Source organism: Capsicum annuum, chromosome 11, assembly GCF_002878395.1.
Source record: "Capsicum annuum cultivar UCD-10X-F1 chromosome 11, UCD10Xv1.1, whole genome shotgun sequence".
In the NCBI taxonomy this organism is placed as follows: Eukaryota; Viridiplantae; Streptophyta; class Magnoliopsida; order Solanales; family Solanaceae; genus Capsicum; species Capsicum annuum.
In genome coordinates this window covers 8,537,106-8,550,721 of record NC_061121.1, presented here as the reverse complement: position 1 = coordinate 8,550,721, position 13,616 = coordinate 8,537,106, and the positions used below count along the sequence as shown (strand labels likewise).

At 32.7% G+C, this 13,616-nt stretch overlaps 1 protein-coding gene across 1 annotated transcript; it reads right to left on the bottom strand.

Annotated features, from left to right (window-relative positions):
• Positions 1-7,648: 7,648 nt before the first annotated feature.
• Positions 7,649-9,991, bottom strand: LOC124888771 (cytochrome b5-like). The gene is made up of 2 exons (XM_047400060.1): positions 9,904-9,991; positions 7,649-7,953 (listed from the first exon to the last, which is right to left on the bottom strand). The coding sequence occupies exons 1-2, from the start codon at positions 9,989-9,991 to the stop codon at positions 7,649-7,651; spliced, it is 393 nt and encodes a 130-aa protein (XP_047256016.1).
• Positions 9,992-13,616: the final 3,625 nt, after the last annotated feature.

Below are 13,616 nucleotides of genomic sequence, written 5' to 3'. Positions count from 1 at the left end.
TTATCCTACCTGTTCTGACATATAGTTTATCTGTTGCAACAGGTTGGTCATCTGTTCCATTATCTCGATGTTTTTATCTGAAGTCCATCTGTTGCAACAGTGAGAAGACCTGTTTGAAAAATTCTAACAGATAACCTACCTGTTGCAACATATGTATAAATCTGTTTGATATTCCAATAGATGTGTCGTCTGTTGCAACAGATAAAGTCCATCTGTTGAAACATATGTCTAAATCTGTTTTTTTTCCAATAGATGTGTCATTTGTTGTATTATCTCAATGTTTTTATCTAAAGTCCATCTGTTGTAACAGTGGGAAGACCTGTTTGATAAATTCCAACAGATTACCTACCTGTTGCAACATATGTCTAAATCCGTTTGATTTTTCCAATCGATGTGTCGTCTGTTGCAAAAGATACATTATCTGTTGCAATTTTGAATCTAGTATTCCTTTTCAATTAATAATTTCAAATATAAGGAATAAATAAAATTCATAGACAAAATAAAATAAATCGAAGCCTTCATAAATTAGCTGAAATAAGTCAACGAATAAATGAAACGTAAACAAATTGTTATGGGTACAGATCTTAACAAATACATCAACAACAATTTAAGTATACTGCTAAGGATTGCTTTGACAGGCTCAATCTATAAAGATCTACTCAGTATGGATTAGTTGTTCTTCATCCAGTGCTATGGAATTCGGCTTTGCTCGTCATGGATCTTTATTGTCGCTTGCGTACGATTTCTGTGATTTCTGTTCTCTGTATTTTCATAAAAAGAGTAGCATATTGTCAATGTTGTTCAGCATTAACTTCTTCTACATCCACCTGCAAAGCCAGAATTGGTCAATGCTAATCACGGAGATACAACAAAATGAAAAAGGATAACTCATCTCTTCTAGCAAATCAAACAGGTCTTTCTCCCATTTTAAATTGTCCCAAACACATTATATTTATATTGCAATAATGAATCAACTGTTGGGACAAATTTCTACACGAGGAAAACCCTGTGTGATAATTTCCAATGGATGAACCATCCGTTGCAACATATGAATCATCTGTTGCAGCAGATAGGTCGTCTGTTGGTACAAATAAAAATGGTACGAAGAGCTGTTTGATTTGCTAAAATAGAAGAGACATATGTTGCACCAAATAAAGTATCTGGTGCAACAAGTTAGTCAACTGTTGCAACAGATGTATATATCTGTTTGATAACTTTCAGTAGATGTGTCATCTGTTGAAAAAGATATGTGTCTATTTGTTTTGTCGGTTGGAAGACATATAATATATTCACCTTCTTCAGGTCGTGCTTCTCTCCTTTAGACATTGTACGTTGCTCAGTGCAATAAATAGACAGAGGAGTTGTAATTTTGCTTTTTTGGATACCTGATAATGCCCTGAAAATCACTCTCCTTCTTCTTTTAGCCCTAATCTCTATTGGATCAGATGGAAATAAAATTTTCTTTGATGGAATGAGACCCCTCTTAGATGTCAATTCCTTTACAGAAGCAGTTAATGCATTAATAGAATTAATCACTACATTATGTTTCGCCCTGCAGTCTTGACATTTGCATGCAGAACATTCGCTGGGAGAGGCAAAATCTGTATAACCAGTTTGATCATACTTATAATGGTTTGCTTTAAATACTATAAGAGGAGCATCATTAGCACCAACAGCAGCACCACTACCACCACCAATAATTCCATCAACAACAACAAGCCCACCCTCCAAAATTGTTTTTCTTGTAATGGTTGCTGCTCCAAACAATTCCATTTTTATCCGTCGATGACCTTAGGGTCCGATAAAGTTTACACAGACCATAAAGTAAGAAAAAATTGCATCGTCAACTTTCGATTGGTCGAAACTAGTAACGGATGCATATTCTAACATAAATCATTACATATATTAGAATGATGATTAGATCATTCAAAAAAAATATTAATTAAAATAAAAATTAATTATAATTAAACTTACTGCATCCTTCGGGGGGTTGAAGAGATCAAGAAATTTTGCATTTTAATCAGTTTTGGCCGACAACCATCTCAAGATTCTTGGACAAGAAACTTCTTCCTAGTAGTTCACTTATTGTCTCAAATAAGAAATGGTTTCAAACGCCCAAGCCTATAAAATAACGCCAATAAATGAAAACCATTATTAAGCAAAAAAAATGAATGATATCATAATAGAAGAAAGAAACATTTCCCATGAAAACCCATGGGAAGCCATATAAGTTGATTGTCTTTGGTGCTAATGGAGTCAACAAATATTTGACAGTCATTTTGAAGCTTTCATACCCCCATGGATAGTTGTTAAACGCCTCAAGATCCTCGGAGAGCTTTATTAAACTGAGGCTTATGTTGTTGTTAACGTCTCTTCCCCAAAGAATATTATGTACAAATCAAACCAAGAACAATGACTGTTTGTGCTTCTTTGAAAGTCCTTTACCTTTCAATGCTTCTATCAAATTTTTATTTTTGAATCTTGGACCAACAATGGACACCAGGTCATCATGATCACACGACTTTCCTTTGCCTTTTTTGGGTGTGCGGGGTGCTTTTTTTAGGTTAGAATAGGTATAACTTGAGAAGGAGGATAACATTTTAGTTCAGTAACTATGGCAAACTCTTTCCAACTAAAACAAACAGGCATGCCACAGTAATTTATCCACACCTCATCCATCTTATCTTTGTTTTCATACATAAACCTACACTTGAGAAGTTCATATATCATTTTCATTTGGAAACGAGCATTGTTGTCCTCCGATAAATCAAGATATCTCCCAAAGCAGTTGTCCCTAAAATAAGCATCCAATTTTTGTTCTCGAAGTATTTTTCTAAAGGCGTCGAAAGATTTTCCCATGGCTGACTTAACCACGAAATCACCCGTTAAATTTGCAGCACCATCGTATTGCATTCTCATAAGATAACGATCAATGCTGAAGGCTTTGACCAGCTTTTTGGTGGAAGGGCTATTAGCATCTGCATCATCTCTTTTGAAACTTTTCTCCTCCCCGTGTTTATCATATTCTGCTCTGGATTGAGATAACGTTTGTAAAGCAAGCTCATAGAGTGGGGATGTAGCCTATCTGCTTCACTTATTCTTTTACTTGGACTTGATTCGGTTTCTGTTCTTTTGGGAACCGTATTATCTAAAATTAACAGAAACATAAAATAATATATTATTGTTGATTAATGCATCATTAAAAAAGGGTAACAGTAAATCAAACAAGCAAAATAGTAAAATAACAGTTGTAACAGATCACCGATCTGTTGCACCAGGTAGTATATCTATGCAGCATATAACCAAACTGTTGCAGCGGATGAGTAATCCGTTGCAATAATACAAAATATATCACTCATCTTTTAAGACAGATGAATGGTCATCACACAATTGTTGTGACATCATCTGTTGCAATATATGAGTGATCTGTTGGAACAGTTAAATAATCCGTAGCAATGACTGAGTAATCTGTTGCAACAATACAAAATATATCACTCATCTATTGAGAAAAATGAATGGTCTGTGCAATAGGTCACACATCTGTTGCAACACATGAGTGATCTATTGGAACAGTTATAAATGGTCAATATTGCTTAGATTTCTTCCAACATAAGGTCGTCTATCGCGGTAGATGAATGATCAGTTGAAAAAATCAAGTCTTGGACTTTTCCTGTAGAAAGAGTTGGTAGGATTTTATCCAACAAGAGGTTTATCTGTTGCATTGGATCATTAATCTGATGGTTCTTCCATTGCACCATATAGTTAATTAGTTGCATCAGATTTTTTATCCGATGCTCAATCTGTTGCATCATATGATATTTAATCTGTTTTATCAGATTATTAATCTGTTGCATCAGATAGTTGATCTATTGCATCATATGATAAATCTGTTGCATCAGATGGTTAATAAATTGCACTAGATGGGTAATCTGTCGAAGGAAACAATAGCATGATTTTGTTAAACAAAAAACAACAATTTCACCATTTTTACCAAGAACAAAACAAATCAAATCAAATTGTCCTTTTATTTTTATAAACACAAAAAATAAAAAATCAAACTTCAAAAAAATGCAACAAACAACAAAGTATCATAATTTACTTCAAAAAGAGAAGAGAAGAAATATCATAAATTAGGGTTTTATTCAGACCGTATTTCAAATTAGTGCAATAAATATTGAAATTGTTAACCAATACTATAAGAGAAGTTGGGTCAAGTTCCTTGTTTTCTTCAAAACTAAAAAGGCCATAAATTTTTAACTGTGAAAGAAGAAAAGGACCGATGAAGAACTCGAAGTTGTTGTGGCCGGAGAGCAAAGCTGTCACGTCGATTGAAGTCGAAAAGGAACTCGAAGCCCAACTATTTATAGTCGGATGTTGAAGTCGTCGAGGATTGAAATGAGAAATTTGCAGAATAGTTGGTTGGGAGAGAGTTGAGAGAAGCTGTCGAGAGAGGGATGAGAGACAGGTTGATCGAATTGAAGAGGGGAACTCGAAGCCCAACTATTTATTGTCGGAGGTAGAAGTCGTCGGGGGTTGAAGGGAGAAATTTTGCAGAACTGTGGTTGGGAGAGAGTTGAGAGAAGCTGTCGAGAGAGAGGAGAGAGTGGTTGATTTGTATTGAAGAGGGTGTGGGTTGGGTTGATTTGTATTTTTGAAAAGATTAGCAAGTTTTGAAAATATTAATCAAGTCCACAATTAACTTGATCTTGTTTACTAATAATGTTTGACCCTATCTGTTGGTCAATGTCACCAATCCTTCATTCAAGACTTAAAAGACACCTTTCCTTCAATTTTCTCTTGTAAGTAGGGGTGGGCATATTTTGGTTAAAATCAAAAAATCAAACCGAATTTAATGTTGATTTTGGTTTTTCGGTTTTTTGGATCGAATTCGGTTTTAAATTTTAAAATTTCATTTTTTCGGTTAGATTTTTGGTTTTTTAAAAAAAATCGGTTAAACTGAAAAATCGAAATTTTATAAATAAATAAATAAATAATATATATATATATATTATTATATATGTATATATATTATATATATTATATTATATTATATATATATATATATAATATTTAGCAATTCACATTCACAATTAACATTTAACAGCAAATTCGCATACGCCGCAGGCTGTTTATGGATTGTTTTAGTGACTCAAATATTTTATGGACTATTTTGGTGACTTTGGACTGTTTTATGGACTATTTATGCAAGGTTGTATTATATGTAATGATTAATGACGTTATGTATTATGTTAAGCTTATTTTCATTTTGTTTCATCCATGTTGAGTTATTTATAGTTATTTATATTTGGAAATGAAAAACAGGTTTGAAAAAAATATTTTTCTAAAAAAATCCATCAATTTTAAATGCTCAGTTATGAAAAAGAGAGGCTAACTACTTTAATATTTCAAACCGAAATAAAAATTCGAAATAAGAACCGAATTTGTAAAAATCAAACCAAACCAAATTTATTTTGGTTTGGTTACGGATGCCATTTTTTTCAATCCGAAAATCGATAAACCGAACCTATATTAAAAAATCAGACCGAACCCTACTTGTAAGATTGTAAGTACTATCTAATGCTGTGATATCCCTTGTTGTTTGCTTTTAGATTTTCTGTTTGTTATATTTGTTATCTGTCCTGAGTCTAGCGTCTATCGGAAACCTCTCTACTTCACCTATAGTAGTGGTATGGACTGCGTACACTTTATCCTTCCCAAACCCCACTTTGTGGAAATATTGGGTATATTGTTGTTGTTGTTGTGGCCTTGTATAGTGTATCTTTTGTATTTGGTTCAGCTTTAGAGCAATTTTATATTGAATTTCTGACAGATAACAGAGTTTCATTTGTTAGTTAGTGCTTGAATTATTTTTTTCCCTGCTGCAGTTTTAGTGGCAGTCCATACATGGATGAACATTTATCCCTGTAATTGATAAGCTTGTACTGTCGATGGTCAGAGAAGGGGCCTAGTGCAATTAGCTTTGGTATTACCTTATAGAGGGAAGGTGTAAATTACATGTAATATTGTTTAGGTGATGTAGAGCTGATGCTATTATCTCTATAACATACTTTGTAGTAATACATTGACCTCTTTCCTGGCATCTCAGTTAGGTTGCCATTAGTCGATATAAAATTCTGTCGCATTATGATATTCTATCGAAAACAGTCTCTCTACTTTTAAGATAGGGTAAGGTCTGCGTACCACTCTACCCTCCTCAGGCTCCACTTTGTGGGATTACATGGAGCATGATGTTGTATACAGAAATGAAAGAGATGATTTTGTCTATTTGACTTGCTAAATCATGTATATTATTGTATTGCTGTCTTTAATTATTTTTGGGTTTAAATTTGTCTTACCATTCTTCTATTTCGGCAATTCTGCACATTGGTCATGTCCAAACAAATTAAGCACACAGATTGACTTATTTATTGTTTCTTTAGTAGTTAGCAAGTAGAAAAACTAGCAGTAAGCATAGGCGGACCCACAGCTATTAGTGGGGTGCACGTGCACCCGTTAACGTCGAAAAAAATTATACGTATATTTGTGTATATACCTCCAGAAATTGAGATATATTTAATAGTGCACCCACAAATGAATGCTAGTACACCTTGCCACGCTGGCTAAAGACATCACATTTGTCCATGCGACGTGCAACATTTTCTCTTTTATTTTCAATCTTCAGATTAAAGGCTTACTATTACATTAAGTTGAACGCTAGTGCACCTTGATGCGCTAGTTGAAGCCAATGCTTCCGTCCATGTGACCAAGGGATCGATCCCTGGTAGCACAATTTTTTCTATTACTAAATTTATAATATCAAAATGTTGGAATGGGGATTTGAACCTACAACCATCCTATGAAGTGAATCCCCCTTGACCATTGAGCTACTATAAATGATTATCCAAAGATCTTAAAAATAAACCTCATATTATAAGAAAGAAAAGTTATTAGCTTAGAACTCATACTTGTTCTATAAATTTATTTTTTCAGTATTGTTTATGTCTTTGACGACCAATTGAATATGATAATATTTCTTAATCGACACTGAAAGTTTTTCTAATGTCTTAAGATAATATTGTGCACCACAGTATTATCAAAAGCAACAAGTGTAAAAAAGCATCACGATCTATTGTGTTTAAGCACAAAGTACAAATAAAGCAGCATAAAGAGAAAAAAATATAAACATATGTTAGTGCAAGACTAATAATATAAGCATGAGTGATAAATATATGAATATTCTTTCTTTTGATAAAGTGAAATTGTCTGTCTCTTAAGAAAGTCTCATTGACTGAAAAGGAAAAGTATGTATTAGAAATTAGAACCTAAGTTGCACATTAAGTGAGGCGAGCGCTCAACATATTTTGAGTCTTGTTTCGAGGCTTATGCGCGCCACTGACAACACCGATGCACCCACAGATTTCAAATCCTGGGTTCGCCGCTCAACATATTTTGAGTCTTACTTCGAGGCTTATGCGCTCCATTGACAACACCGGTGCACCCACAGACTTCAAATCCTGGGTTCGCCTCTGGTAGTAAGTACATTCATGGTAGCTTATCTTCTCAATTTGTCACCATTGAACTTCTATAAAAACACAAACAAATAAATTACTAATGAAAATCATATGATTAATCCCTTTGTTCTGGGAGTTCAAAGGTGGAGAGCTCCAATGAAATATCGATAATACAGAAAGAATGCAGCAGCCAAGAGAGGCACAAAGTACTCAACAAAAGTCAGATACTTTGGTTTGGGATCTTCTTTGACCACAAAAGCTTCCATTTCTTTGGCCTTTATTGATTCTTTGAAGGAATCAGTCAACAAATTATCATCATTTTGGATTTTATAGCCTTGAAGATATCCAATCTGGTACTTGAAGAGAAAGTTCTTGGCAGCTTTACTATGCCCAATATCATCAAATTCTTTAATTGCATCCTTTCCAGCTGATTCAATCAACACTTCTTATCCCCATATGCAATGAGCGAGCAGGGACTTTGTCAATGCAGTATTTTCATGCCCTAAAAAAAAATCATACCCTAATTACCCAACAGTTACACATTGTATGAGGGTCACTTATACATTCAAAATATTACACAACATTTAGACCTGTATGAGGGTAACTTATAAATTTAAACATAAACTTCAGTAATGTATAGTAAAATCAGACCCTAATTACACAACAGTTACACATGTATGAGGGTAGCTTATACATCTAGCAATTTATATCAGACCCTAAATAAACAACAGTTACACCTGTACGAGGGTAACTTATACATCTAACAATTTAATTCAGACCCTAATTAAACAACAATTGCACATGTATGAGGGTTACTTATACATCTAACAATTTATATCAGACCCTAAATAAACAACAGTTACACATGTATGAAGGTATCTTATACATCTCAAAATTAAAATCAGACCCTAATTAAATAATAGTTAGACATATATTGAGGGTAAATTAGAGCCCGTTTGAATAGGATAATAAAAATAGGTTTTTAGCTTAAGTGATTAAAAGTTTAAAGTAAGTGCTTAAAATTAAGTAGATAAATGTTTGGATAGAAGTGTTGAAACTTAAAAAAAGTTATTGATGTGTTTGATTAACAAGTGATGCTAAGCACTTTTTTGTTAAATATTCTTAAAGTTGTTAACAACGTAAGTACGGTGAATTAGTTATAATTTTTAATTCTAATAATTCAAAAATATTTCTATTTAAATGCACTTATAGCGTAAAGTGATTATCTGAGATCAATTTATAAATATAATTTAATTTTTAATTTTTAAATATGAAAAATAAAAAACTTAGGACATGTTTTTATATAAAAATAGTATTATATTGTTATATTGCAAGCTTGTAACAATTTGGCTATGTTAAAATATAAACCTCCGATATAATGATGGATTCTCTGAAAATAAAGGAGAAATATAAAGAAGAGATTTGAGGAAAGAGACAGAGAGAAGCAACCAAGAGAAAAAGAAAGAAAAACTATATATTTAAGGGCTACAAGTTCAAGATATTGTTGGAATTGGAGGAAAATATAAGGGTAAAAGAGTAAATATTTTGGTCAAATCTAAAAGAATTTTAATCTGAAAAGTAAAAAGCTAGGAGTACTCAGCTTCTCACTTTTTGCTTTTTTTAATCAGTTTTTAGCTTTTTTTAGTCACTTTTTAATTTTACCAAACACCTAGAAAAGCTAAAAAGGGATTAAAAACTGATTTGATTAGATTTTTTTTTGGGGCAATAGATTTTCTATTTCTCCAAAAAATTTGTCATTACAAAGCTCGTGAATGTTGACCTCTCACTTCACTAATAATCTAACTTTCATATTACTATACACATCACTAGAGAAATTAAAGCCTAAGGGTAGTACTGCAACTTTTGTATTACTTCTTGCCATGTGCTGACCTTCTTGCCCTTGATGTGTATGTGTTATGCCACTTCCTTTCAAAGTCTATCTGGGCCAGTGGTGCATTTTTGGAATCTGATGTTGTTCCTTTCTTGCCAGATCAGGTACACCATCATGCCAAACACACAGGTGACTATTTGCCTATCCAAACGGACTCTTATATATTTAAGAAATAAACTGCTATAATGTATAATGTCATAATACAGATTTTCACCTTAAAATATGTATGACTTATAATCTTGTCTGAATGTATAATGTCACCTTATACAATATTAATACTTTATAACTGTTTGGATTTTCAGAACTGTCAATGTATAACATATTTAAATATATTTTAGAATACCTATATTCTACATTAGTGGGACAAAATAACTAATGTATAATATCTTATATATTATAGCTTATACTTTACAATATAAACTTTCAAAATGTATAATGTCATATAATATATATGTCAACTTATCTATCAACTTATAATCAATAACTTCGAAAGACGTGTACGATCGGAATCATCAAACTTCTTTTTACTTGCCGCTTTTGAACCTGACTTCTTCGATCTAGAAGTGACAACTTCCTTCAATTTCTTCATTGTAACGGAGTCATTTCGATGCTTTGAACGATTCTCTGCGAAATCAATATCCTCGTAATCAAGTGTACCAGGAACAAATCCAACGAGAATATCTTTTTATAATGCATCTAACTGAGTAATTCGTAAACTAAAGTTAGGAGGATAATCCATTACCAATTTTACACGATATTGATTTAACAGTAGTGTTAAATCAAAGTACAAAACAAGAAAATCAAAGATCAAACTTGTAGTATATGAAAAAAATAAAAAAAATTGAACTACTAAACTTGAATATGATTGCACAATATGGTAATTTCGTACAAAATCAACATGCAACCAAACAAAAAAAAAGGAAAAACTTCTGAATTGGTAAAGTTGAAAAAAAAATTTAAAAAAATAATGAATTAAATCAGAAAAATCAATTAAAGCTTAAACACTTGCAAATTGGTAACTTCTAATTAGAGGTTACTTGTATTTTGCGGTGATTTATGGGATTCAAAAATGAAGGAAAGTACGGCTGGATAATGGGAACACTTGGGAGCAAATATCGGAAAAAAATAATGTGGATTTAGATGTATAATATTTAAGAGAGAGAAAATACAAAAAAAAAAAAAGAGATTTATGTAATTAGTTTGGGATTTGTGTAATTGCTTTACCAAATTAGGATTTAATGTAATAAAGTAACTTTACCTTGTGTATATATGTAAATTTTAGATCTTTTTATAGAGCCTATCCTAATAAGTATTGAATGAATCCTAATAAGTATTGAATGAATCCTAATAAGGTAATACATATGAACGCAATAATTAAGGTGAAATTGGAGTTTAATACTATTCAGATTTTAGGTTAATGAAGTTGACCATTTGTATTCTAGACAAACAGACCAAAGGATTGCGCTGGAGTGGTAAGTACTTATTTATCATTAATTAGAGGTCTCGAGTCAGAGTACCTTGGATACGGATTCGCATTTGTTAGGAAGTGTATTACCTACAATACGGAACTTCTTGGTGTGAATCCAAATTTAATAGGCTCCAATAAGAGTACTGGGCACCGAGTGAGAAATCCCCCCCCCCCCCACCCCAAAAAAAAGGGACAAACAACCCAAGTGATTGCCCCTAAAAAAATTCTATATGATGTTCCCAAAAATAAGGGGTCATTTGATATACAAATAAGGTTGACCTTAAATTTATACTTGTTTTGCGGAGAAATTTTTTACTTTTGAAAGAGTCACCACTTAATTTTGAAAAGGAATTAAGAAACTTTTAAATGTACTTAGACGATTCAAAACAGAAAAATCGTTTAAGTTAAGGGATTCTGAGTAAGCGGTTCTTATTAATGTTTTAGGAAGGTGTTAGGCACCTAAAACGTCCGCTAACTTGCGGTTATCCAGACTGTTTGAAAACATCTTTTGATTAACTTCTAAAGAGATTAATTAGTTGAAATAGTGATTTGATTTAAAAAAAAACGTGTAAAATAGATTTAGGCGACTTAGTAGGGATTTTAACTAAGTCTAAATAAAATTAATAAACAAATAAACACATAAAAGGGGAAGGGAGGAGAAAGTAAAGGATTTAGGCCATTGGGCCCAAATCAACGAGCCATGTCCTAGTCTACTTGGGCTTCCAACCCATTTCACCTTTCCTAAACTATTTTTCGAGACTTTGGCTAGAGTCTTGCTCCACCTGTATTAAATACAACTTTGGCTTCGAGGCCGAAATGAATGAATAAATAATTGACTAAATAAATAAATAAAAAGAAGATAATAATAAAAATTGAGACTTTTCAAGTCTCTTAGTGACCTCATCAATGAGTTTTGACTCATTTTCCTTCTTCGCCTATCTTCTAGCACCCGCAGGCCATGTAGTGGACCTTGGGTTTAAACTTCGAACTTGACTCGAAGAGGTGAGCCTCATTTACCCATTACAAAATGCGAGAAGAGAGGAGTCCATTTGGACTCGAGAAATTTTTCGCATACAAAGAAAAGATAAAGCAATTAATATATGCTCAAGGAATAAAAGTGACATATTTCAAAGTAAAAGAAACTATCAAGAACCAATTTTTGAATGACAAGAATAAGCACACTTGCACAAGAATGAGAGTCAACAAGTAAAAAATGCAAAGCAAAGACACTCATTTACATGCCTCATGATTTATGTTCATATTAAGAATGAATAAAGGTAAAAGGAAGAAGGCCATATTCAATGAATTAATGCGAGAAACAAACAACGTAAGCTTGCGAAAGTAAAGGGATGAGGCAACAAGAAAAATACTCATGATTTCTAGAATTGAACAAACATAGACACCAATCCATATAACAAAAGAAAATAAAGGATAACTTTTCAAGAAAGAGAATCTTTAAATTTCAATTAAGGCGACACTAACGAAAATTCATACATATAAATTACAACTAACATCTTATTGAAAAACGTGTAACGACCTATGATTTTTATTTCTAAGAAATCGTTGATTCTCTTTTGATATTATGAATAAAAGAGAGACATCAATCAAATCTTTACACTCACAAAGAGCACATATAACAATCCAAAGGGAGTAAGAAAATTAGAATAAAAGTTAGTGTCACACCCCTACTTTTTCACCGCATCCGACCCCCGCTGGGGAGTTGGTTTTGGAGAAAAATGGGTCTTTCCAATTAAAGTGACGTTTTGAAAAGGGATTATTTTATTTACAGAGTCGCCACTTGGAATTGAGTTTGGGTGTTCCAAGTCACCTTATTGAATCCCTATTCAAAAGAAAATGACTCTTTAATTTTTATTTTTCGATCTGCGAACTAGAAATCTGGATAAGGAATTCTGTTGACCGAGGGGAAGGTGTTAGGCACCCCTCGAGTCCCGTGGTTCTAGCACGGTCGCTTTAATGACTTACGTCCGGCTTAAATTAAAACCCCTTTTTTTTTTTTAGGATTTACAATATTTGTCAACCTAAAAGTTGTTTGCCTCCCGCTTTTAATTTATTTCGAAATTATTTGTTATATTGACGTGTGGCTTACCGATAGCAGTACTTTTCGGCCTCACCACAATGTTTGGCACGTTTCTCGCGCCTTTACGGAATTTATAAGTCGTTTCCATTTTTCTCATGTTTAAGCAAGATTTTAGCATGCCAAAAAATTATCTATCTCGATAAAATGATATGTTAATTTTATTATAACGATGGTTGGTAGCAGGGCTTTCCAACTTCATCGTTAATTTTCACCTGTATAATAAACTTTAATGTTCTTTGAAGTTAAGAACTTAACTCATTTTTTATGAATTCATCCTCTTACAAGATCGATGGTTATGAGTAACCATGTAGACTAGAAGGATTCAAATTGAAGGTTCACATGACGTGACTGAAATAAAGAATCACACAATTATAATCAACTTCATCTTGAAACACCATGTGAAGATTCTAGCTAGAAAAGCTACATATTTCTGAAGTTACATAACATTTGCGATCTTGCTTTGAACGACAATAATTTATAACAACATTTGGTTTGGAGGATTACGGAAACAAAATGTTGATAGGAAAGTAATAAAATTTAGTTAGTTTCATTTCTAGTTAAGTACATCAGTTAGTATATGAAGAATAATGTGCGCAGGTATGTGTGTATATTTTTTTTTTTTTTTTTTTTTTTTTTTTTTTTTTTTTT

Excerpts from the sequence above, each read along its gene's own strand:
- LOC124888771 (XM_047400060.1), bottom strand. The coding sequence starts at position 9,991 with ATGAAGAAATTGAAGGAAGTTGTCACTTCTAGATCGAAGAAGTCAGGT. Across the intron at positions 7,954-9,903 it reads GAAGTTTGATGATTCCGATC|TGTTGATTGAATCAGCTGGA; the intron begins GTACACGTCTTT and ends GGGGATAAGAAG.